The sequence below is a fragment of the Hypanus sabinus genome, chromosome 10 (assembly GCF_030144855.1).
Source record: "Hypanus sabinus isolate sHypSab1 chromosome 10, sHypSab1.hap1, whole genome shotgun sequence".
Lineage (NCBI taxonomy): Eukaryota > Metazoa > Chordata > Chondrichthyes > Myliobatiformes > Dasyatidae > Hypanus > Hypanus sabinus.
Window position 1 is genome coordinate 141,525,267 of NC_082715.1, and position 26,781 is coordinate 141,552,047.

Below are 26,781 nucleotides of genomic sequence, written 5' to 3' on the forward strand. Positions count from 1 at the left end.
CCCTCCCCTTTTCCACGTCCCCTTGCCCCCTAATCTGCTCCACCCACCCCTGAACCCCTCCCAATTTCAGCCCACCCCTCCCCACCGCACGTCGACCCCGCTCCCCACCTCCACCCCTCAACCCTGCTCACCCTCCCTCTTGCCCCTCCCCTAACCCCTTGCCCCTCACCCTCTCCACCTGTCCCCCGCCCTTCCCCTCTCCCCCTGTCCCCGCCCCTCCCCCTCACCCCCTGTCCCCGCCCCTCCCCCTCACCCCCTCTGTCCCCTCCCCTCCCCCTCACCCCCTCTGTCCCCTCCCCCTGTCCCCAGCACCTCCCCCTCACCCCCTCTGCCCCCCGCCCCTCCCCGTCAACCCCTCTGTCCCCGCCCCTCCCCCTCACCCCCTCTGTCCCCCCCCGTCCCCAGCACTCCCCCTCACCCCCTCTGCCCCCCGCCCCTCCCCACCCCCTCTGCCCCCACCCCTCCCCCTCTCTGCCCCCCGCCCCTCCCCGTCACCCCCTCTGCCCCCCGCCCCTCCCCCTCACCCCCTCTGCCCCCCGCCCCTCCCCCTCACCCCCTCTGCCCCCCGCCCCTCCCCCTCACCCCCTCTGCCCCCACCCCTCCCCCTCTCTGCCCCCCGCCCCTCCCCGTCACCCCCTCTGCCCCCCGCCCCTCCCCGTCACCCCCCGCCCCTCCCCGTCACCCCCTCTGCCCCGACCTCTGGGGGGAGCGGGGTCACGGAATCAGACGGGTGTGTCGGAATCGGTAGCGCTCCCGGCGTGAGGCCCGGGGAAGCTGAGGAGGAGGGAGTTCAGGGCCTGGGGCCTGGGGCCTGGAGACTGGGTTTTGCTTCCGGGTCGGCGGTGCCGGCGCCATATTGATCGGTCCGGAGCGCGGATTCGGAGCGGCCGCCGAGGGTGGTGAGTGAAAAACCGGAGCCGATCCCGCGACGCAGCGCGCTCTCCTTTTCCCCCTTTTCAGGGGAGGTGAGTGAAAAACATCCGCGAATCCTCAGCGCTCACTCGCCGTCGCCGAGGTGAATGAACCCCCCCCCCCCCATCTCCCAATGCCCTCACGCACCGTGCCTAGCGGAGGTTGTGGAAAGTAATAACTCCCACCCCCGTAAAACAATACCCCTCCGGCTGGAGATGAGGGTAAAATCTCCTTCGCCCCACTCCGGCTCAGCCCGATGAACCGGGGCCCGTCCAGCCGTGGAACCGCCTCCGCCCCGCGGGACCCTGAGTCTCCATGGAGCTTTCGCTGTTGGTGGCCGAGGGCTCGGCCTCTCACTCCCCTCCCCTGCCCTAGAGGGACAGGAGGCTGCCCGTGTAGTGGGACAAGGGCTCATGGAGGGAAGGATCCCCAGTAATTTAATCAGTGGGATTGGGGTGGGGGTGGGGGGTCTCAGCTCCCTGCGGTGGAGGAGGTGCACCTGCCCGGGGGTCGGTTAGAGGGAGGGAAGAAGGGGTGCAGCTTCCCCAGGTGATAAAGGGGGGAGGAGTGGGGGTGCAAATCCGTAGGGGGTGGCGAGGAGGGGGTGCAACAGGCCTGGAACGGGAACACGGTAGTGGGTACAGCTGCCCGAGGTGAGAAAGGGAGTGGAGAGGATTAGGGCGCAAATCCCCAGGAGGTGGAGAGGAAGGAGTGCAGCTCCCTGCGGGGTAGGAACCAGTCTGGAACTAGAACGTGGCAGTGGGGTACAGCTTCCCGAGGTGAGAAAGTGGGGGGGGGGGGCAACTCCCCAGGGAGAGGAGGAGGTTGCAATTCCCCAGGGGGTGGAGAGGAGGGAGTGCAGCTCCCTGGGTGTATAAGGAGTTGCAATCGGCCTGGAACAGGAACACAGTAGTGGGTACAGCTTCCTGAGGTGAGGAGGAGGGTGCAAATCTCTGGGGAGTGGGGTGGAGAGGAATGAGTGCAGCTTCCTGGAGATAGGAGGGTGTGCTACCAGGTTGGAACAAGAACATGGTAGTGGGTACAGCTTCCCGAGGTGAGAAAGGGAGTGGAGAGGATTAGGGCGCAAATCCCCAGGGGGTGGAGTGGAGGGAATACAGCTCCCTGGGAGTAGGAGAGGATGCAAGCAGCCTGGCACAGGGACATGGTAGTGAGTGCAGTTTCCTGATGTGAGGAGGGAGTTGCAGTTCAGACCTGCCTTCCCTGTGATGATTAAATCTGTGGAGGGCATCGCCCGAGGGCCAAAGGAGAATTGCCTGCCGCCTTTCTGGTTGGGTCCGCTGTAACGGTGAGATCGGATAGAATAGGACGGCAGGAAGGGTGGGTCAGTTCCTGATCTACCTTTGGCAACAGGATGGGTGACCCTATAAAATGTAGCCATGTTAACAGATATCACACCATTGGGTTGCAGTTGACGAAAGCAAGTTGTCAATTTTTTTTCTATGAAGGCAAGGAAACTTGAGAGTGTGAAATGTAATCAGGGTTCCCACCATGTGCCAGATGAAGGTTATTAATAAAAGTGCACCCGTTACACTTATCTGGTTTAAAATAATCCTGATTGAGACATCTATTTCAGAGTTGTTGGTCTGTGAAATACTTCATAAACATGGCATACAGAGAAACACCAAGTGTTTTTCATTTTTATTTTGAAGTATCCTACTTGGATACATCTTTATTTTTAAGAATAGAATACAATGTTGATATTTCAGTGTCATTGACTAGTTAATTATGGCACGGAGCCATTTGGCCCAACGCATCCATACTTGTTCTGATAGAAAGCAATTTAACTAATCCCACTTCCCCTCCCCTCTTGCAACAATTCTACAAAATCTTTTAGTTTTACACTCAGTCGCCATTTCATCAGGTACACCTGCTCTTTAATGTAAGTAACCAGCCAATCGTGACAGCAACTGTCATAAAAGCATGCAGAAATGGCCTGGAGGTTCAGTTATTGTTCAGACCAAACATCAGGATGAGGATATGATATGAGGAACATATGATCTGAGTGACTTTGACCGTGGAATGAATGTTGGTGTCACTTGGGATGATTTAAGTACCTCAGAAACTGCTGATCTCATGGGATTTTCATGCACAGCACTCTCTAAGGCTGGGGTTCCCAATTTTTTTTTTAATGTCATGGACCCCTCCTATTAACTGAGGGGTTGTGGATACCAGGTTGACAACCCCTGCTCTAGAATGTACAGAAATGGTGCGAAAAACAGAGAAATATCCAGAAAGTGGCAATCCTGTGGAAGAAAATGCCTTGTTAAAGAGAGAGGTCGGAGGAGAATGGCCACTGATTCAAGCTGACAGGAAGGCGACAGTAACTCATTACAACAGTGGTGTGCTGAAGAGCATTTCTGAATGCACAACACATCACACCTTGAAGTGGATGGGCTACAGCAGCAGAAGACCACATCAGGTTCCGCTCCTGTAGCTAATAAAGTGGCCTCTGAGTGTTTGCTGCTCTGTCTAGAATGCTGAAATTGAACCTCTTAACTACTGTTCCTCCAGTGATGCATTCCAGACCCAACCTGCTAGCTTTGTACTCATTCTTGACAGCAGTGTTGTTCTGTTTCACTTGATTCTTGATGGCATAGAGATTCTCTCCATTGATATATAATTAGAGATTTGCTGAGATCATAACTACTACATGTTATATATGGGCACCACTTGGGGTGTCGGAGGTCGGAGTTCAATCCCAGCATCCTCTGTAAGACATCCCTGCCGTCCTCTCCGTGGAACATGGGAGTTTCCTGTGGGTGCTCTGGTTTCCTCCCACCTTCCAAAGGATTACTGGGTTTAGTGGTTATTGTAAGTAATCCTATGATTAGTCCAAGGTTAAATCGGGGTTGTTGGGAGTTGCTGGGGAGCGTGGCTGAAAGGGCCTATTCCGCGCTGTCTCAAAATGAAATACTTGTAAATGCATATTTTTATTTTATAGCTCATCCGTTTAACATTTTCATGCTGTTAAGTTGTGGAATTTGCAAGGTTACTTAGAGCTCACTTGAAAGAATCCTAGTCTAAGTTTAAACTTCCAGATCTGAGAAACAAATGTGCAGGTACTTAGAGTGATGTATGGCTGTGTAACCATAAATAAAGCAGTGACTTTATTTTAATTCCGTCTCATTAATTGGGCAGTTCAGTGGTTAATGTAACACTACTACAGCACAGTGACCCAAGTTCAGTTCCCACTGCTGTATGTAAGGAGTTTGTACCTCTCCCCCCCCCCCCCCCCCCCCCATCACTGCTTGGGTTTCCTCCAGGGCTCTGGTTTCCTCCACAAAGACCTACAGGTTAGTGGGTGATTCGGCCGCATGTGTGCAATTGGGCAGCATGAGCTGATTGGGCCAGATGGATCTGTTACCTGCTGTATCTCTAAATAATAAATACATTCTGAAGCACAATCATTATCAACTCTGGAATAGATCCCTCTGTACCATAATCCAACTTCCATCTTGTCTCAGCATGTTTAGCATGCAACAAGGAAAACATTGGTATAAGGAGCCTCAACCTTAAATTTTGCCGTTTTTATTTTTTTTCCCCCCCCCCCCAGAAAATTTGAAGTCCAGGGCTAAAGTGATTCAACATTGGTAACAAATGTATCTTATATTTTCTAATTATTGTGTAACTGTAAAACATCTTCATTCTCTTTGGTTTCTTGGTCTACCTGCCTCTCTACACTAAATCTGATCCAAAAACCCATTCAAGTATAGATACAGTCGTCCAATCAGTGTAATGTAAAGTGGCTAACATTCCTGTTATTGTCCTCCAGTTATAGTTTTGGTTCTGTAATAAGTGCACTCAAAAGCAAGAAACTTAAATTTTGCAGAGCTGCATCCTTTCACTTAATTTCTGATCTTTTTAACTTGCATAAGCAATTGAGGAGAGGTGGAATATTGTTACTTCCATATGATTGTGTTTCATGTTAATAACATAGTCAGAATGAATATAATGGAAAATAATGTGAGAAGTAGGAACACATGTGGGTTATCAAGCCCTTTGAGACTCGTCCACATTCAGCCAGATCGTGCCTCATCTTCTAAAACAAAAGCTGAAAATTCTGGAAGGACTCAGCAAGCCAGGCTGTATCTGTGGTAAAGGAAACTGCCAATGTCTTTCCCTGTGAAACTAGGTTAGAACTGCTTGTTCTACATCAGCACCATTTATAAAAATCAGAATTTGGCCATACAGGCCTCTTCCCTTATTTAAAAAAGATTAGCTATATTTGTCACATGTACATCAAAACATAATCATGGCACTCCTTTGGTCCTGATTTCCTACTAGAGCTGATTTCATCATCATTCAAAAATCTTTCTATCTCAGACTTGAATGTAATGAACATTCACAACTTTCTACGGCCAGACAGGAACAAAGGTTCACAGATCATGAAAGAATTATTCCTCACATTCCAGATTATTGGTCCAGGACAAGCATACTCTCAGCATTAACCTGCTGTGTCCTTCAATATTTTACTAAGATAACCTCAGTTATAAATTCCAAAGAAGGCCAATTCTGCTCAGTACCTCCTCAAAATATCCTCTTCATTCCAAGAATTAGTGTAATGAACTTTTACCTAAGCCAAAGTAAGAACATATCTTAAGCATCCCTTAGCTCCTTACTCTAATAGTAGGAAGTGGTCTGAGGTGAAGAATATTGATAATGGCTGGGGTCATCCATCTTGTAAAGACACTGCCAGAAGAATGTAATGGCAAACCACTTCTGTAGAAAAATTTGCCAAGAACAATCATGGTCATGAGACCATGATCACCTACACCATACAACATGAGACACAGAGATGGTGATGGTTTAAAGTGATATCAAAAGGGGAAACAGAAACCTCTTATTTTTACTCTATAGGTTAAACCTGGAAGATTTGTTGTAGCTAAGATCCCATAAAACACTTCTTCAATGTGATTTGGAGATGACTATTCAGAAAGTGACAATAGCCTCTAGTTGTACGTGGTCTACGGAGGGAAATCTCTATATTGATATTAAAAAAGTGATATTTTTCATTCATTCTATCATTTAAGAGTTTGGAAATGCAAGATATATGGCTATCTCTGTAATCACTGCACATTTTAAAGTTGAAGTTTACAGTTTGATCTGGTGGATTAGAATAACATGCAAGTAGGAGATGATTGGAGGTGAGCTGGTCAGTTAAGAAACATGACACAATAGTTGCTGTGGTGATAGAGTTCTTAGAAGACGGTGACAGATATAGATGATGGGTAAATGGAGCAGATCAAATTGAAAGACAGTGAAAGTAGCAGAAATGAAGGTGGACATTATGAAGAATAAAAAGTTCCACGCGGGGTTTTAAAAAAAGAGGCAGGAAGCATAGAAAAGCATTAGTAGTTTGAAGGTAGAGTCGATGACAAAAGAATTGAGAGTAATTTTGGTCAGGGGGGCCATAACATTATAGCATAGTCTGGGTGGAGTAGGCAAGAGGGACGTAAGTGGCAAATTACAACTAAACAAGCCAAATTTCAAACTTAGAATAGCAATTCAATGATCCATAAATTGATTGTGAATGTCAAAGACTTTGTTTGTGAGTTAATAAGCATTGTAGAGGAAAATAATTGGATTTTCTTGTCCTTGGGGGCAGAAAAGAGGAGCGTGCTGTACCTGTTAGCAAAAAGCAACAGGTGTTTGTAAATTTCACCATGAATGTAGAGTGTCATTTTAAAGTCCACAGTATGAAGGTATTAATTAAACCCATGGAATTCTGGGATTTTAATTGTATATGGAAAAACAATAAGACGATATGAGTGACCAGTAGTGCCACATTAGGAACACTACACACCGCGGCCACTTTATTAGCTACCTCCTGTACCAAATAGAGAGGCAACTGAGTGTTCATGGTCTGCTGCTGTAGTCCACCCACCAAGGTTGGACATGTTGTGTGTTTGGAGACGTTCTTTCACACCCTATTGTGATAATGCATGGTTATATGGATTACTGTCGCCTTCCTGTCAGCTTGAACCAGTCTGGACAATCTCCTCTGGTCTCTCTCATTAACAAGGTGTTTTCGCCCACAGAACTGCACCATTCTCTGTAAACTCTAGAAACCTGTGAGTAAAAGTCCTAGGAGATCAGTAGTTTCTAAGTTACTCAAATCACCCCATCTGGCAGCAACAATCATTCCACTGTCAAAGTCAATTCAATAACATTTCTTCCCCATTCTGGTGTTTGGTCTGAACAACAACTGAACCTCTTGACCACATGTGCTTGTTTTTATGCATTGAGTTGCTGCCACTTGACTGGCTGATGAGATCATTGCATTAACCAGCATGTCTAAAGTGGCTGTTGAATGTACATGACAGGAATAACCTTTAGCAATTTAGCCAATTGAATGTACTGAGGAATTGTATATTTTATATTCCAGGATATGTTCTCAGCTTTATGGAGTTTCTCATCCATTGAGGTAGAGTGGAAACACTACAACCTTTTATTTTTCTGTTGGTAACTTTGAAACATTTATTGTTGAACCTTTGAGGATGTGGGACCAAGGTAGTCAACCTTGGCAGCAGTGGCCTTTAAGCCAGCAACAGTGGATGCAGTCATTTCAGCAGCAACAAGATCCAAGTAAGTTTCCAAAATTGAAATTCTCACAGTGCTTAACCTGTTCTTCAGAAGCATGTATTTGATATTAATTGATGCAGGCAAAGACACTTCAAGGGAATTTGGCAATTAGTATGATTTCCTTTAACTTTGACTAATGTTATAATTGTTAATCTCAATCCGTTACTCTTGCTACGTAAGTCATGCAAGTTTCCAACCAATGGAATTCATGAAGGAGTCAATCCCAGCATAGTCTTCCCTGGCTTCACCTAACACCTTTTAGCTTGTACCCTTCCCCCACCACCTTATTGTGGCTTTTACCCCCTTCCCTTCCAGTCCCGATGAAGGGTCGCAGCCTGAAATGTAATTGTTTATTCATTTCCATAGATGCTGTCTGACCTGAGTTCTTCCAGCATTTTGTGTGTTGCTCTGGATTTCCAGCATCTGCAGAATCTGTTGTGTTTGTAATCTTCTCTGTCTCTTACACCAGTATTGCATATCAAATCCAAGTTTTCAGCTGGAGTGGAGCTAATCTATACAAAAAATGGGAATGTGCAACCTCTGTTACTTCCACTCCAGAGCCAGGTCATTTCAACCTCTGTTTCATCAAGATGCACAATGCAGGCGATGCATACTTATCTGATCAACAATGGCCTTCAGCTATGAAGATCCACAATGAAATTCTGCAAATTATTGTCAACTTTCCAAATCTTTAGAAACCACAGGGAAGGCTGATGACGATGATGAAATTCCCCAGCACTCCCACTGTGTCGCTACAGTGTTTCACCAACTTTTAAATTTTTTTGAAATTGAGATGCAGTGTGGAATAGGCCCTCTGTCCGTTTGAGCCATGCCACCCAGCAATCCACGGATTTAATCAGAGGACGATTTTAAATCATCAATTAGCCTACCAACTGTCTTTGTCTGTGGCAGAAATTGGATCACCTGTAAGAAACTCAATATGGTCATGGGGAGAACGTATAATCTCCTTACAGGCAACGGTGGGAATTGAACCCGGGTCACTAATACTGTAATATGTTGTGCTAGCCACTACACTACTGTGCTGCTATCTGGGGGAAGAAACATTTGGGATGGCATGAAGCTTTTTGTTTTAATAGCCCTGTAACACTTTCCAGAAGGAACTTTTGGAAAAGGCATTTTGCTGGGTGGGTAGTGACTGTAATGATTTTCCCTACTCTTTTCTTTGTTCTGGACACATACAAGTCCTCCAGTGATGGGAGACTGCTGACAATGACCTTTTCTGCTGACCTAACCGTTTGCTGTAGTTTTTGTATATGGTGGCAGAATTCTGCACCAAACCCAACGGTAAGGGCTGATGTCAGGATGTTTGCTATGATGACAGTGTAAAATTGCAAAAGTATGTTCTGGGGAAGATGCCTTAAAACAAGGAAGAGTGCCACACATGCACAGAACAACAATTACACCTGCCCAGAGCAGAGCACCTCTCTCATGGAGGAGGCCCAATCAATTCACCATGCAACTGATTGGCTGCATGCGTACTTACCACATTCCCGCAATCAATCTGATATAGTACAAGGAGTTACCACCAACGTTGCTTCCTCCAAAATCTAAATCCATCAGCAGGATACCAATGTCCGTGTCCTCTCTCAGGCTACTACTTCTCAGAGACCCCTCGGGGTGGGGAAGTGATATCCCTACCAGCTCCGGAGACTATGGCCTCTGATGGCAAAGTGGCGTTCAGAATTTCTTCCAGCTGTACGTGGAAGCCCACTGTAGACAGCACGAGGAAAGTTATAAGAGAGTAGATGCTGGCATCAGGAACAATGCAGCAGCATCTGTGGGGGCAAATGGTGAAAGTCGACATGTTGGGTCAAGCCCTTCCTAGTGTGGTGGCCAACCTTTCAAGCACCTCCTGCCGTACCTTTAGTGAGTCTGTGGACCCCACATTACCACATCAATTTTCCCAGAACCAAGAGAGTTGGACTGGAAATAAATCATCCTTCATCCTAAGGTACTCTCCTTGAAAATATTTTCCTTTAACCTCAACTTCAGTAATGATTATCACAGGTCACCAGATACAGGCCAATACATCAGATGCTTATTTCAAATCCTACTGATAAAGCCGCGTTTTCTCGGTTGAGAAAATGTTCACAATGGTGTGAGTCTTAAATAGCCTCTGTCAGCCAAGTCCATGGCCTGCATGTGTGACTTAGCTGCTAAGCCTGGCAGAACTGTTTCTACTGACAGGAGAAGGGGCAAAGGCAGGTTATTGGCATCTTAAAACCAGACGGTTTGGGTAGATAGGGCTTGTGGCTGGCAGCTCGTCGAGGAGAAAGAAAACTGATCTCAAACTTCTACTTCCTTGGAGTAAGCCCCAAGGAAAAATCTGAAGCTGGAGTCCCAAAGGACTCCTTTGAGTTCAACGCTGACTGGCAACTTCTGCAATGCTGCTGTATCAGTCTCTGCCATTCCTTTTGATTCATTAGCTGTATGGGCACCAGCTTACTCTCCATATCAACCCTGATCAACAAAGGGCTTCTCAGTTGAAAATACATATTGTTCTTTAAATGTAATAAATGTTAATGTACTGATGAAAAATGACAAAGCTCTGCATCCAGTGTAATATTATTTTTACAATAACCTTTTTTTTTTGCAGGTCAGATTGACTGGGCGGCATTAGCACAAGCCTGGATTGCTCAGAGAGAGGCCTCCGAGGAATCTGCAGCACCACAACAGCCAGTTATAATACCCAATGGACAGGCAGTACATGGTATTGAAAATAGTCAAGAGAATCATGGAAGCTTTCCAGGAGATCCAAATTTCAACAGAATGTGGGAACAGGGTTTGTATTCATTTACTTACAGAGATGTTTGTTAATTTGAGATGTCTGTCAGTTGGAACCATACTATGAGTGAGTTATTCCCTTATTCAAGACTGTTTAATGGCATTTCCAGTACTCAAGTGTAAAGGAAAATGAAATAATTGTTACTCCGGATCTGATACAACTCAACAAAACCCCCACTAAGATAAAGAACACAATAAATATAAATACATAATCAATCTACTTATATTAATTATATTATATGTCCGTTAAGTGACGCGAGGCACATGAGTGTCTGTATGTAAGATGACTGACAAGAAATGATAAAGTAGTGGTGGTTGGGGGTGTGGAGGGGTGGGTTGGTGGATGGAGGTGTTGATCAGCCTTTCTGCTTGGGGAGAGTAACTGTTTTTGAATTTGGTGGTCCTGACATGGATGCTACGTAGTTTCCTTTCTGAGAGTATGACAAACAGACCATGAATGTGATGGGTGGGATCCTTCATGATTCTACTGGCTCTTTTCCGACACCTTTCCATATATATGTTCTTGATAGCTGGTAGACTGGTGCCAGTGATGCATTGGGCATCTCTTTGTCATTCTACACTATCCACCACTCCACCAATCTTGGTATCCACAAATTTACTAACCTACTCATCTACATTTTGAAGGGACTTACTCAAGCTGGAGATCTGTAATTAGTGGTGTTGTGGAGGTACCTCTGCTGAGATAAATATATATGGGATGTATATAAATGACTTTGATGAAAACGTAGATGGGTGGGTTAGTAAATTTGATGATGGAGTTATGGATAGTGTAAGAAGACTGATAAAGAATATGGCATATTATAGACCAGCTGCAGATTTTGGGTTGAGAAATGGTAGATGGAATTTAACCCAGATAAATGTGAGGTGTTGCACCCCAGTAGGGCAAATGCAAAGACACAGTTCACTGCTAAGGGCAAGGTCTTTATCAGTGTTGTTAAGCAGAGAGATCTTGGGATTCAAGTTAACAGCTCCTTGAAAGTGGCTACACAGGTCGATAAGGTGATTAAGAAGCTTATTGAATACTTGCTTTTATTAGTTAAGGCATTGAGTTCAAAAGTCAATATGTTGTGACTTTATAATTAGGCCACATCTCGAGTATTGCCTACAGTTTTGATCTCTCCACTATAGGAAGGATGTTGCAGAGAGGTTTACCGGATGCTGCCTAGTTTAGAGGGCATGTGCTAACACAAGAGGCTGGATAAACTTAGGTTATCTTCTCGGGAGCACAGGAGGCTGAGGGCAGATCTGATAGGGTTTTACAAGATTATGAGAGGTACAGATATAGTGGACAGAGAATATCTGTTTTGCAGGGTTAAAATGTCTAATACCCTAGGGCATGCATTGAAGGTGAGAGGGGTTTAAGGGGGATGTGAAGGGTAAGTTTTTTGCTCAGAGTTGTGGATGCCTAGAATGCACTACCTGGTATGGTGGTAGAAGCAAATACATTAGAGGCTCTTAAGAGACGTTTGGATGGGCACCTGGATACAAGGAGGATGGAGGGATATGGACATGCAAACCTTCTATGTTTCTATGTGATTTATCTGCTCCAGTAAGTAATTAGCACAATGAAGCATAGAATAAGAATGAGCAAGTTGGGCATCCAGTTATTTCCTTTGATAAGTCATATACTGTGTTACCATTCAAGTGCTTTAACTTACTTATTTTTCCCATGGGCAAGATTTACAGAAATTCTCCTCCTTTATCTATGGACGTATTGAGAGAAAATTCAAAACAATGTATTCCACCTAGGAGAGTATTGGGGAAAACAAGGTGGATAATATTGTGGCAAAATAAATACACATTATTATTGTTTTTATCAAAAAAATTCCTTTGTGGTGAACAATACATAGGTAATTTCTTTAACCAAATTACCTTTCTTTTAAGACTAGAAGGCATGGGGGCAGAATTAAGCCATTCAGCCCATCAAGTCTGCTTCGCCATTCCATCATGGTTGATTTATTATATCCCTCAACCCCATTCTCCTGCATTCTCCCCATAACCTTTGAGACCCTGTTTAATCAAGAACCCATCAACTTCTTTAAGTATACCTCCAGAGCTGTATATGGCAATGAATTCCATGGAATTCAACCTTTGGCTGAAGAAATTCCTTCTCATTACTGTTTTAATTGGGAGTCCCTCAATTCTGACATTGTGCCCTTTGGTCCTAGACCCCCCCCAACTATTGGATATATCTTTTCCACATCCACTCTATCTCGGCTTTTAAATATTCAAAAGGTTTCAAGGAGACCACACCCCTCACTTTCCTAAACTTCAGCGAGTACAGGTCCAGAGCGATCAAATGCTCCTCATACGTTAACCCTTTCATTCCTGGAATAATTCTCATGAACCTACTTGATCCTCTCCAATGCCAGCATGTACTTTCTTAGATAAGGGGCCCAAAACTGCTCACAATACTCTAAGCACAGTATGATCAATGTGTTTTAAAGCCTCGCCAATACATCCTTGCTTTTATATTCTAAAAGATTATTGTTAAGTAGTTCTCTCCTCCTCATGCTGCATCTTTTTTCCTTGATCCCTTTTATTAATGACACCCTTCCTTAGGCTATCAGCTTGTCATTTGTAGCATTCGCACAATTTTTTGCCGTTTCCAGATGATGCCTGTTCCCAGGTTTCACAAACACAATTTCTCCCGTCTTTGAAATTCTATTGTCCTTAATTTGTTCCTTGCATTTTCTCTTAAATCTTCCTGATGGAAAACACTGCACATGGAATGAAATATTCCCTCAAAAATGACATCATATTTCCCAAAAATATTGTGTGCCTTAATTTAAATAAAGCTCCACAGTTGCTTTTCTGTGATAAATGTATTCATTTTAAAACTTACATTCCAATTGTAATAGAGAAGTGTACTTGTTCTGCAGTGATAGATGCCATGGCAGCGTAGTGGTTAATGAGATGTCATTACAGCTTGGGGTGGACTGGAGTTCGGTTCAAGCGCCATCTGTAAGACATTTGTACATTTTCCTTGTGAGCACATGTGTTTCCTCCGGGTGCTCCAGTTCCCTCCCACAGTCCAAAGATGTACCAGTTAGTAGGTTACTTGGTCATTGTAAATTGTCCTTTGATTAGGCTGTGGTTAAATAGGTGGGTTACTCTGCAGTGTGGCTCGTTGGTCTGGAAGGGCCTGTTCTGTGCTGTATCTCTAAATGAATAAATTGACTATTACCAGTGTGTTAACTTGTCTTTTCATAGACTGCAATATGTACTGAATTTCTGTTTGTGTGTTTACTAGACTGGGGAATGCAACATCATCGACCACCTCCCCCACCACCAGACCAGCAGTGGATACCGACCCCAGCTCCCATGGACATAGTCCCTCCATCAGAGGACAATAGCCAGGACAGTGGTGAGTTTGCTCCAGACTCTAGGCGTATGTTCAATCAAGTCAATAACAACAATTTTGGAGGAGCACCAGAAAACTTTGGAATGGGATCTGTGCCCGTCAGCCAGTTTGATTATCAGGTAAATTTGTTTAATGCAGTTTCATTCTTGGTGTATAAGCATTCATGCCATCGTGAGACAGACTTCAAACCAATATTGGTTTTGTGTACGTGAGATAAACAGGAAAACATTTTTACCCTTCAAGATGCTTACTTCCTTATATTCCTCAATTATATCAATCAACAGCAACATCACCTATTTAAGTTCCGTACCTGCAACTCTGATGTTGCTTGACTTGATTGTGAGGTCCACAGATGGTGGATTTCATGTCTTTTAATTAAGAATGACCATTCTGGCTGCAAATTATAATGGTGCTCGTGTAGTATTTGTCCCTTAGTTATTTTCCATAAAGTTTTATAAAGCTTCACTTTATAAATCAAAATATCAAAACATAGTGAAATGTATCAAATCAAATCATTTGGGCAGACCACAATTGTTGCCAACATTACATGCCCACATCTCACTAACCCCAACTGTGCATTTTTATAACGCGGGAGGAAACAAGATCACCCAAAGAAAACCCACACAGTCATGGAGAGAACCTACAGACAGTGGAAAGAATCAAACCTCAATTGGTGAAAGTGATACACTAACTGCTATGCTACTGTGTCACCCACAAGAGACCAGACAAAATATACTATATGTTAGAAGTATCTCCCTCTCATCAAGCCATTCTGCTCATCGATAGCGCTGATTTCTAAAGGTTCAGGATAGATTGTCAGAATGACAATCTGTCATCCGAATTGGTGTTTGATGCATGACTCAAGGACTTAAAGTATTGCCTGTCATAGTGGCATTCTGGAAATTGACTGAAATTATTATTACTAATAGCAAAGACTTCTAGTGGTACTTTTCTGTGTGGCTCTTCTCTGTTGATCATTTAGAATGTCAGATTCAAAACAGAATTCAGTGTTAAATTCAGAAAACCACCTCAAGTTTAATTATTATTCAACCATGCATGAATACCCATGCATACAGCCATATGAAAAAGCGTTCCTCTGGGGCCAAGGTGCAAAACACTGTCATACATAGTCATACAGAACACAGGGCATATATAGCACATATAAGGTAGCAGTAAACATGTAGTCACATGAAAAAGATACGCCCAAATCCCTAAGTCATGTCCCATAGATTGATAGAGCATGAATGTTGCCAGCAAGAACAAGCCCTTGGCAGTGCTTAGAGGAGCACATGCACACTCACAACCCAGTTTGTCTCTCACTGAGCCTACACTCGAGAGCAGCACCAACGGGAGGGGCCAGTCCCTAATCCAGCCTGGATTTAATTATCCATGGATGCAAATAAACCCGATCGAAGCTAGTAGCTGCTACAGATGCAGAATCTTTTCACTACCTTGCATTCTGAATCTAGAAATGAAAAAATTATGTGTAAGAATGCAAAATAATACCTTGCTACAGGATATTTCATTTGTTTAACTATGTTTATCTTGAGCATTGCTTATTCATATGAATTTTGTGTAAGAATGTCTATACATCCATTGAAAGATTAGGATGAATTTATAATAAGCTCATGACAAGTCTTGGCTAAGGTAACCTTTTAAATGTGCACAACATTTTTAACTTGCAGCACGGTGCAGCTTTTGGGCCCCCAGGAGGGTTTCATCCACCTTACTGGCAACCTGGGCCACCACCAAACCGTAGAGACAGGCCAGCTTACAGAGATCGTCCACGGTCACCTGTAACGGTAAAACAAGACCCTCCTGCACTTGGTAAGTTTCTTCCTCTCTCCCTTAGACCTTTTCAGATAAATACATTTTTCCTGGCAAAATGTAATTTGTAATTCTTAGCTCAGAATGAATGTTGTCAGCAAGAAATTTAAGAAATATATTTTTGATCAAATTTCCCTTAGTAGTATTGCATTTATATATGTTTTTGTTTATATTATTAAAAAAATTGGCTAACCTGGCCTCAATGAGGAAAGTATGTCCACAGTTAAAAAGATTTTTAAAGTTTAACTTCATTTGTGAAGTATGTCTTTTGCATCAATGACCAGCACAGTCCAAGGATATGCTGGGGCAGCCCACAAGTTTCACCTTGTTTCTGGCACCAACGTAGCATGCCCACAGTTTACTAACCCTAACATCTTTGGATTGTGGGAGAAAACCGGAGCACCTGGAAGAATACCACTCAGTCATAGGAGAACATGCAAACTCCTTACAGGTAGCAATGGGAGTAGAACCCAGGTCATTGATACAAAAGGTGTTATGTTAACTGCTGCACTATAGTGCTGCCTTTATTGATTGTGATAATTGGGAAGTTTAGTTTCTGTGATTGTACAATGTCATGTTCGCATGTTCTAGGGATTACAGACAGGTTCCTTTTAGATTGTCATTTAACAGATGTGGTCTTACGTTTGAGAAGCTTCATGAATTGATGCCTAAAAACACAAAGTGCTGGCAGAACTCAGCAGGCCAGACAGCATCTATGGGAGGAGGTGTTGCCTATGAATTGATGCCTCTTGTTTTCTGAGACACTGAACCTTCCAACACAAAATATTGTTGGAGATTGTATATGAACAAAATACTTTAGTGTGTTTAAACTTTTTAAAATGTTTATTATGTTACAAGAAGTTCTAGGTTAGTCAGTAGAGCAAGAAAGCAGCAATCAAAAGTATTTTCCAAAATGTATTTGAAATTACTCTGTTCCTTACTGTTCATTGCTGCTTTCAGACTATCTTCATTTAGAACCTTAGTGGTTTTGACATGAGGAATTGGTATAAATTTGTTTGTATTATCTGTTGGCTTATTGATGTGTTCATAAGCTTTATCCAGTTAGAAAAGTTCACCCAGTTACCTGCAAGTCTAATGTAAATTACTTAATGAGTAAAATCTAACGATACTACTAATTTAACTGGATCAGCACTGCATTAAAGATTAATTCCCTGGATTCTAGTACAACTTGAGAGAACGTGGGCATAAAAACTGATTTGTTCTTTGTTTTACTTGAAACTGTTGTAAATAATGACAAGAAGTATCTGAAGTAGGGTTAGAGAAGGGGGTTTGATAGGGTATTTTGACAGAAAGCAGAAATCTTATGATAGTATTTCTTGGAATTTCCCCATCTCTCTACAAAAACAACTACAGCAATCAATACAAGAATCCTATTTTATAATATCTGAGTATTTCCAACTTACAGTCTACAACACTGAATGTGACTTCTTGATCCAACTGGAATTTTCTTACTCTCCAATTACGTATTGCTGTTCATTTCCCAAGCTTCCATCCATCCTTATCCCAAGTCTCTCTTCATAATGTCAATTCCTTTTTTCATCTAGTTATGGAGTCATACCGCACTGCAGAACCAAAATGGGCCCTTTTGCCTATCTAGTCCAAGCCAGACTGCCTACTCTCATCGACCCACACCTGGACCATACCTCTCCCATCCATGAACTTATCCAATGTTACAATCAAATCTACATCCACCACTTCCACTGGTTGCGTGGTATTGAATTTTGTATTTTTTTTTCTATTTTATGTATAAAGGAATTCCACTAAAATTCTTCTTGGGTCGCTTGATGGCTTTCCAATAATAATAATTCACATTATCAAGCTCCTTAGTAACTTTAAAACATTAATCTAATTTGGCCCCAATGTCCTTGTATAGTCACTTTTTTTAACATGCGAAATGATGCAGTTACCCAGGTATCCCATCTGATAGTTGTCTATTATATATTACTATCGCAGCATTTCTTTTTAGTATGGCGGAACTTTGCTTCATTTTGTTTTGGACTAGTAGGTATGATGTGCATGAAGTAATAATGGCCTCTGACACTTTTTCACCACCTTGTACCTTCCCAAAAGTACAACCCCAATAACCCCAAACTATGACATTTACACATCCCATCTCTGCTCTATTTGCAGTTTCTCTGCACAAGAGTAATGTTTGTGTTGAATTTTCTGGTACGTATTTCAGCCCTAACTATACTGAGTTGAGAGCAATGTAAGTTAGGTTTCTGCGGGTCCTTTATTAGTTTTCATATAAAATAACTAGTTTTCATTTCTGATAGTTCTGGTGCTTGATGTGGTATTTTTCCATTTTGTTTCTTTTTCTTCAGGAAATAAATAATCTGTAATAGTGAGAATTTCCTTTTACGTTATAACTGACATTAGGAAATCTGGTCGAGAATTCATTTCATATTATTGTGAATAATATCAGTTATTTTACGATCTGGTTGCTATATGCATAATACGCTTATGTGACATTTGTGTCGGTACTATTTTATAAAGCAATTCCCAGGTTTGCACATACATGTCTTACCTGGAATGTCCAATGGCACCTTATTGCAGATGCTGTGAAACGCAGAACACTGCCAGCTTGGATTCGCGAGGGTCTGGAGAAGATGGAGCGGGAGAAGCAGAAAAAGCTTGAGAAAGAACGATTAGAAAAAGAGCGGGCTCAGTCATCAAAACACAAAAAAGACACTGAAGATGTGCCTGGAGAAGCTGATGGACCAAGGTTGCCTCACAAAAGTAAATTTGTAAGTACATGCATTTTGCTTTTCAACAGAGAATGTTTACAGGTTTTTGCAAAAGTCTTTACTGAGAGAGGCTTACACCAACAATATTGTCTGCACTTTGTGAAAGTTGAGAAACAGGGTTAATGGCTTGGAAGGTTATGCACTGTTTGCCATTCAAAATTTTTATCACTTTGAGAAGAGAAACTTAAACTTGATGCAATGACATGAAACATTCTGCTGAATTACCAAAGGTCAACTCATGGATCAGCTGTATTTGTCATTTGTACCAATGAGCCACTTTTTTGTACACCTAACCCTAATGCAAATACATAATCAACCAATCATGTGCCAACAACACAATGCAGAAGAGCATGCAGACATGGTCAAGAAGCCCAGTTGTTGTTCAGACAAAACATCAGAATAGGGAAGATATGATCCAAGTGACTGGCTGTAGAATGATTGTTGGTGCCACATGGGTTGGTTTGAGTATCTCAGAGACTGCTGATCCCCTGGGATTTTCATGCACAACAATCTCTAGAGTTTACAGAGAATGGTGTGGAAAATAAAGAGTAGCAGTTCTGTGGGTGAAAATGCCTTGTAAATGAGAGAGATCAGAGGAGAATAGCCAGACCGGTTCATGGTGACAGCAACTCAAATAATCAAGCATTACAACAATGTTGTGCAGAAGAGCATCTCTGACCACACAACATGTTGAACCTTGAAGTGGATGGGCTATAGCAGCAGAAGACCATGAACATACAATCAACGGCCACTTTATTGGGTAAGGCAGTAACTGATAAGTTGGCATGGAGTGTATGTTCACATGTATTAGAAATTTGTCCTGGTGTTGGTCAGAGCATGACATGTGACAAAAAAAAAATTCAACAGTTATAAGGATAAAGAATTATATCAATGATCTGGATGATAATGTGGTTAACTGGAACAGCAGATAACACAAAAATTAGGGGTGTAGTGGACAGTGAGGAAGATTATCAGAACTTGTAGTGGGACCTGGATCACTGGAAAAATGACAGATGGAATTTAATGCAGACAAGTACGAAGTGTTGCACTTTGGTAGGACCAGCAGGCGAGTCTTGCACAGTGAACGGTAGGGCAGTGAAGAGTGTGGTAGAACAAAGGGATCTGAGCATATAGGTCCAAAATTCCTTGAAGGTGGCGTCACAGGTATGTAGGGCTGTAAAGAAAGTTTTTGGCACATTGGTCTTCATAAATCAAAAGTATTGAGTAAAGGAGACGGGATGTTATGTTGAATTGTATAAGACATTGGTGAGGCCTAATTTGGAATATTGTGTGCAGTTTTGGTCACCTAACTACAGGATAGATGTAAATAAGGTTGAAAGAGTACAGAGAAAATTTACAAGGATGTTGCCAGGTCTGGCAGACTTAAGGTATAAGCAAAGATAGAATAAGTTAGGACTTTATTCTTGGGACATAGAAGATTGAGAGGAGATTTGATAGAGGTTTACAAAATTGAGGAATTTAGATAGGATAAATGCAAGCAGGCTTTTTCCACTGATGTTGGGTGGGACTACAAACAGAGGGCGTGGATTAAGGGTGAAAGATGAAAAGTCTAAGGGGAACATGAAGGGGAACTTCTTCACTCAGATGGTCGTGAGAGTGTGGAACGAGCTGCCAGCGCAAGTGGTGCACGCAATCTCGATTTTGGTGTTCAGGAGAAGTTTGAATAGGTACGTAGATGGTAGGTGTTATGGAGGGCTATGGTCCCGATGTGGGTCAGTGGGAGGAGGCAGGTTAAATGGTTCGGCGTGGACGAGATGAACCAAGGTGCCTGTTTTTTTTTGCTGTTCTTTTTTGTATGACTGTATAAAAAATACAGGAAATAAAATCAGATGAATACTTTGTCCAGTGGTCCAACTTACTTTTGCATGAGGACCTCCTTTTAGCGCAGAGATGTAAAGGAGCGTCTTTGCCAGAGAATGGTGAATCTGTGGAATTCATTACCACAGATGGCTGTGGAGACCAAGTAGAGGTTAATGGGTTCCTTATTAATCAGGGCATCATATGTTATGGGGAGAATGCAGGAAAATGGGATTGAGAAGGATAATAAATCAGTCATGATGCAATGTCGGAGCAGTCTGGGCCGAAAGACACAATTCTACTCCTATATGTTATTGTATATTTTTCCAATGGCAATGTTATTATCAAAAATTAAAATAAGTCCTTATTTTGCTCTTGTGTACTTTCATATTATCCGACTGATTTGGTGAGAATATATTAATACAGTCTGCCCTCTGTATCTGCGGGTTCCGCACCCGCGGATTCAACCAACTGCGGATCGGGGTCAAAAACCCAGAAGTTCTCTCTCTTTCTTCTTATTCCCTAAACAACACAGTGTAACAATTACTTACATAGCATTTCCATTGTACAGGTTTCCCCTGCTATATGAAAGTAGAGCGTTTTTGAGCGTTCCCAGGCCCAAAAAAAACCAGCAAATCATGCCAAATAACACCTAAAACCTAAAATAACACTAACATATAGTAAAAGCAGGAATGATATGATAAATACACAGTCTATATAAAGTAGAAATAATGTATGTACAGTGTAGTTTCATTTACCAGAATGGGGAAGACAGCTGTCATTCAGGTCTTAGTAAGCACTCAGAACATCCTGAAAACCTGCCCTAAACCTACATGGCCTTTCAAAATTAAAGTCATACTTTTCTTCAATCATTGCAGCACTGTCGATCGTAGCAAATATCTCACGCAGTTCAAAGCTATGGTGGCTTGACTCTGAGATGCTGAGTGGTTGTTTTGCTATTTTCGCTTTTTGCCACTCTTGCTGCTTGGGGTGCGTGCTGCCTCTATAATGGCTCGCTGCAAAACAAACGCAATTTTCGCTTTTTGTAACACCCTTATGAGCTCTCTTAGGCTTTTATGTAAGGGACTTGAGCATCCTCGAATTTTGGTATCTGCAGGGGGTCCCGGATATGGAGGGCCAACTGTACTTTTGAAAGATGTCGGATCATTTTAAATTTTAACTTATTGGGTCCTGGTTTTTGTTTTAGGACAGTGATGATGAAGAGGAATACGAAACGACTGAAACAAAAAGCAGTGACAAACAAAGCAGGAGTCCTTCACCTGTAGCCCAGGAAGAACAGAGCGAACCTGAAATGACTGAAGAAGAAAAGGAATTTCAGATGGCATGTTACTATTACTTTTTTTGTACATTGGGTTTGACATTAAATCTTACAAATTAGGAAACAAAGTTAACCCCAAAAAAGTAAAAATTTATCAACCATTGAGGAATAGTCCAAATGGAAAAGAAGCAAAAACATTATAGAATTCAGACCAAGGGAAATTAATGTCTTCACAATATAGAAGTGAAGTGTCACTGTATCATAGCTGTAAAATGTGATGTTAAATTCTTTAAACCTTATAACTGTTGTACCTCCTACAATATTAGTCATGCTTTTTTCTTCCTTGCAACTTTATTTTAATTAATTTTAATGCATCCAATCACAAATTCTCTACACTGTCGCAAAGTTTATACTATGGTTTACTTCCTTGTGTAAGTGATAATGTGATCAACTATCCAAGATATTTAAAATCTCTTTTCAGGGCAATTAATTTTTAAATAATTTACATATTTGCTAAGTAGAAGCAACGGAAAATGTTTCCAAACTGTCTGCAATTTTTAAAATTGTCATTTTGATCCTATTTATGGCACATATGAAGAGGTTCATGAGAATGATCTGGGAATGAAAGGGTTAATGTATGAGGAGTGCTTGATGGCTCTGGGCCTGTGCTTGCTGGAGTTTAGAAGAATGAGGGGCTTCTCATTGAAAACTATCAAATATTAAATGATCTAGATAGAGTGGATGTGGAAGGATGTTTCCTATAGTGAGAGAGTCTATGACCAGAAGATTCAGCCTCAACACAAGGATGTCCTTTTAGAACAGAGATGAGGAGGAATTTCTTTAGCTAGGTTGTGGTGAATCTGGAATTCATTACAACAGATGGCTCTGGAAGCCTAGTAATTGAGTACATTTAAAGCGAAAGTTAATAGGTTCTTGATCAGTAAGGGATTCAAAGTTTATGGAGAGAAGGCAGGAGACTGAGGTTGAGAGGGATAATAAGTTAGCCGTGATGGAATTGAGGAGTATGATCGATGTGTGGAATAGCCTAATTCTGCTCTTATGTCTTATGGTCACTTTGCTAGTTATTGTCAGTGCAATTTAATTATTATTGTTACAATGATAGCACAACTACCACCATTCATCACTGTAATGCTGTGAAGCTGCCAGGCATTTTAGGCACAGCTAAATGCAGAAATATAAAAAAGTTGCTGTCAATAATTTGCTGCTTACTTGTAAGGTCCACAGTGTTCGTCATTCAGCATGGAAACTGCCCCTTTGGCCCAACTTGTCCTTGCGAGCTGGGGTGTTTACATGAGCTAGTCCCATTTGCGCCTGAACTGTTCCTACCTACGCCTTAAGTATCATAATTATACCCGCCTCTACCACTTGGTCTGTCAGTTTGTTCCATATGTGGGCAGCATTGTAGCGTAGCTGTCGCTGTCTTTAAAGAGTTTGTACATTCTCCCTTTGACCACATGCATTTCCTCCAGGTGCTCTGGTTTCCTCCCAAGTTCCAAATATGTACTGGTTAGTAGTTGGTCATGTGTGTAATTGGGCAGCATAGGCTCGTTGGTTGAGAAGGCCTTGTCACCATGCTGATTCTCTAAATAAAATAAAAACTAAATATAACTACCACACACTGGAAATAATTGTCTCTTGGGTACCTTTTAAATCTTTTCCCCTGTTGTATCCAACTTCAACATCTGTTAGAAATTAATGTTCTGATATGAGCTTCAGTGTTGCAAATAATTTTTACTGTAAATTACCCAAGAATATTACACCTTGTTGCATGAGGAATTAATTTTTGAATTGCACATTAAATCATAATTATTGCATGGGAAGCTGCCTAGTGGAAATGTACAGACATCATTTGTAAAGGTTATAATTACTTCATGTAAATATTTTGGAATTTGCTTGGCTGAAAGTTGTTCTCGGAAAAAGTTTGGATGTATGTGTGTGAAAATTCTTTGTGATTGGGATGCTCAACCAGCATGACATTATAGTTGTGCTGTACCAGGTGTCCCTTAATGTATAGTCTCAGCAGCTACTTCGGTTGAGAATAAGGCTGACAATGTCATAGATATCACCAAAGAAAACTCGTCCAGATTAGCAACAAACACTGTTGCTTCACTGGCAAGGTTCTGGTGCATCGACGTAGAATTGTTAAATGAAAAGTTTGATGCAATACACTGACAATTGCCAAATCTCTAAAAATAATGGTTTGTTTGCTGCTTTAGAACATAGAACTCTACAGCCCAGTGTGCACCCTTCAGCCCATGAAGTGGCGCCAAAATTTAACCACCTCCAAGATCGTTCCCACCTGCATAGCTCCTCATTTTTTATCTTCCATATGTGCCTATCCAAGAGTTCCTTAAATGCCTGTAATGTGTCTGCCAATGCCACCGTCCCCGGCAGGGTGTTCCAAAAGAACACAAATTACCTTTAACATCCACCCTATACTTTCCTCCAGTCACCTTAAAATTATACTCCCTGGTATTAATTATTTTCACCCTGGGAAAAAGCCTCTGGTTATCCAACCAATCTATGCTCTCTATCAAGTGTATTACACTTCCTTCTGAGCCCATGTTTTAATGTGTTTATTTAAATCTTGATCCCAGATGATAATGATGAAGATGCTGCTTACAGAGGTACTTTTGGAAGTAACAAATGAAGAGATATATTATGTTGCCAGAGAAGCCCATCGTAAAGCCACGAAAGGTACTTGAAATCTTTGAGTATTTTTAATTAAATGAATTGTATAATATAACAAAAGTTGAAGCATATTGTCTGCAACAGGTGTTAATTCCTTAAGACATGATGTATTTTGCAGTTCACATTTTTTATGCTTGACAGTAGATATAAAATGTTAAAGAAAGTTGAAGAAGATTGCATTAATTCCTGAGAAGTAATCCACTCTCAAATTAACATTTTTCACATTTATTACACACCCTATGATACAGATTTACAATTAAAATGGCAGATGTGAATAAATGTTGCAGTAAAACCTCATTAAATCAAACATTTGTGGAATATGGAAGTGAAGCAAGCAAGGATTCTGATTTAGTTTCAGTGTTCAGCAGCTGAGACAGACCATTGTGGACTGAATTCCAACAAAGCCACAATGGTATACCAGTTAAATGTAATGCCATTACATCTCGTGGCATGAGAGTTCGGCATTCAATTCTGGCCTTCTCTGTAAACAAGTTTGCACATCCTCCCCATGTGTGCGTGGAATTCCTCCGAGTGCTCTTGTTTCCTCCCACAGCCCAGAGACGTACAGTTAGCAGGTTAATTGGTCATTGTCCTGGATTAGGATAGGGTTGGACCGGTGGTTTGCTGGGCGTGGTTCGAAAGGCCAGAAGGGCCTATTCAGCGCTGCAAATTTTTTTAAAAAACAGGAAATGCAAAATGTGTCAGGCTAGAATTTAGGAAGGTAGTGAAATATGCCTGCAGATCTGCTGCTGTATTAGTTATTCCACTTTGAGCTAATTTTGTTGGCAAAGGTTGATAAGAAAAATAGGAAGCTAAGAGCAATAAATTTAACTATTAGGAATATGTAATTTTTCCAGTGACTAAATAGAATATTTGACCTGTTTATGCATCAGTGAGCTTCTTCTCATGCTACTTTACCTTATTCCATGTATTGACAATTATTTTCCATTCTCCATCGTAACTTAATTCTTCAGTAAATAGAGTAATAGTCAATGTTTCGAGAATAGCTTCTTCCCCTTCACCATCACATTTCTGAATGGACAATATTAACTCATACACCTCACTATGTATTTTCTTTCTGTGTTCTTTTTGTACTAAATTAATTTAAAATTTTAAATATATTTATTATTATCAAAGTTTTTATTATGTATTGCAATGTACTGCTGCCACAAAACAACAAATTTCTTGACATGTGCCAGTGATATCTACCAATGCTAGTGGTAGTGGAACGGTTAGTGCAACACTATTACAGCTCAGGGTGTCAGAGTTTAGAGTTCATTTCTGGCGTCCTCTGTAAGAAAGTTTGTTTGTTCTCCCAGTGAACCACGTGTCTTTCCTGCAGGTGCTCTGGTTTCCTCCCATTGTCCAAAGACGTACCAGTTAATAGGTTCAAACATGAGGAAATCTGCAGATGCTGGAAATAGGTTAATTGGTTATTGTAAATTGTCCTGTGATTAGGTTAGGGTTAAATTAATGTATTGCTGAGTGTTGCAGCATGTTGGATCAGAAGGGCCTGTTCTGTACCGTATCTCTAAATGAAATAAAAATAAAATATTAAACTTAATTCTGAATTAATAAGTAGTTTTGATATGTGAAATATGTGTGAATACACAATTGATGGAATGGATAAAATTATAGCCTACAAATTAAATTAATAACTTTTTATTTAAGGGTACAGTATTTTTTAAAATTTATAGTTCTTTATAATCTGTAAGGCTGATAAATGATTTCTGAAAATTATTTTTAAAAAAACTGCGGGTGCTGGAATTGTGAAACAAAATGCCGAAATGCTGGGGAAACTCAGCAGTCAGGCAGCATCTGTGAGGAGAGAAACAGTCAATGTTTCAGGCCTGTGGCTCTGTCAGAAGGGAAAATATAAAGTTGTAAGTTAGTTTTCAGTGAGAGAAGCTGGGGGAGGAATGTGCAGAACAGAATCAGAACTAGGTTTGTTACCACTGACATGGTTGTGAAATGTGTGCTTTGCGGCAACAGTACAGTGCAAGACATAAAAAAAATTGCTTTACCCTGCGTTTTCATTAATGGTTTACAAACTACATTTTAATAATAATAATAACTTACTTATAGAGCACTTCTCATACAGAGTTCAAATTGCTTTACAATGTGATGAAGTGCAACCATTAAAATGAAATAAAAAATCAAAATAAAAAGATGTTAGTTAAAAGCAAGGTTAAATATGTTTTTGTTGGTGTTTAAAAGTGTCAACTGAGTGTATCTTTTATAGTTTTTAATTAATTCCACAGTTCTGGAGCATAGTTCAAAAGTTTAGCAGCTTATTAGATTAACAATCAGTCTAGATGTCAGGATGCAAATCTGTCTGTTGGCATAGAGTCTTATAGAAAATTCCCTTGACTACATGCACCAAGTAATTTGAAAACATTCCTTGACAGCAAGCTAGCAAAATCAAAGAAATATGTTTGAAATTCACAGGTGCCCATGCATTGTGTATTTTAATTAGTTTACAAATTATTTACGGTTGATCACTGATCTCTTTAATTGTTTCAGAAGACTTTCAGGATCTCTATTAGTCAAATAATTTTTCATGGTCTGTTTTAAGATTCAAGTCTCTGGTTAATTGAGACTTGTTTCTATGGTTTGGTTAAATGGGATTTTACTGTACACAAAACAAATATTTTCAGTTAACAAAACTAATA

General features: G+C 41.4%; 1 protein-coding gene across 6 annotated transcripts in view; it reads left to right on the plus strand.

Annotated features, from left to right (window-relative positions):
* The first annotated feature begins 768 nt into the window (after nucleotides 1-768).
* pnisr (PNN-interacting serine/arginine-rich protein) overlaps nucleotides 769-26,781 on the plus strand; it is a 40,009-nt gene continuing 13,996 nt past the window's right edge. Inside the window, exons 1-8 of one of the 6 annotated variants that reach the window (XM_059983166.1) lie at nucleotides 777-899; nucleotides 7,319-7,518; nucleotides 10,133-10,318; nucleotides 13,595-13,824; nucleotides 15,391-15,532; nucleotides 18,110-18,300; nucleotides 21,326-21,460; nucleotides 24,016-24,115. In XM_059983166.1, the coding sequence (XP_059839149.1) occupies nucleotides 7,431-7,518; nucleotides 10,133-10,318; nucleotides 13,595-13,824; nucleotides 15,391-15,532; nucleotides 18,110-18,300; nucleotides 21,326-21,460; nucleotides 24,016-24,115 (1,072 nt within the window). In that variant the 5' untranslated portion in view covers nucleotides 777-899; nucleotides 7,319-7,430. Of the gene's footprint in view, nucleotides 966-7,318; nucleotides 7,519-10,132; nucleotides 10,319-13,594; nucleotides 13,825-15,390; nucleotides 15,533-18,109; nucleotides 18,301-21,325; nucleotides 21,461-24,015; nucleotides 24,116-26,781 lie in introns of those variants that run through there. The other 5 variants (XM_059983168.1, XR_009514514.1, XM_059983165.1 and 2 more) reach the window with 5 other exon arrangements.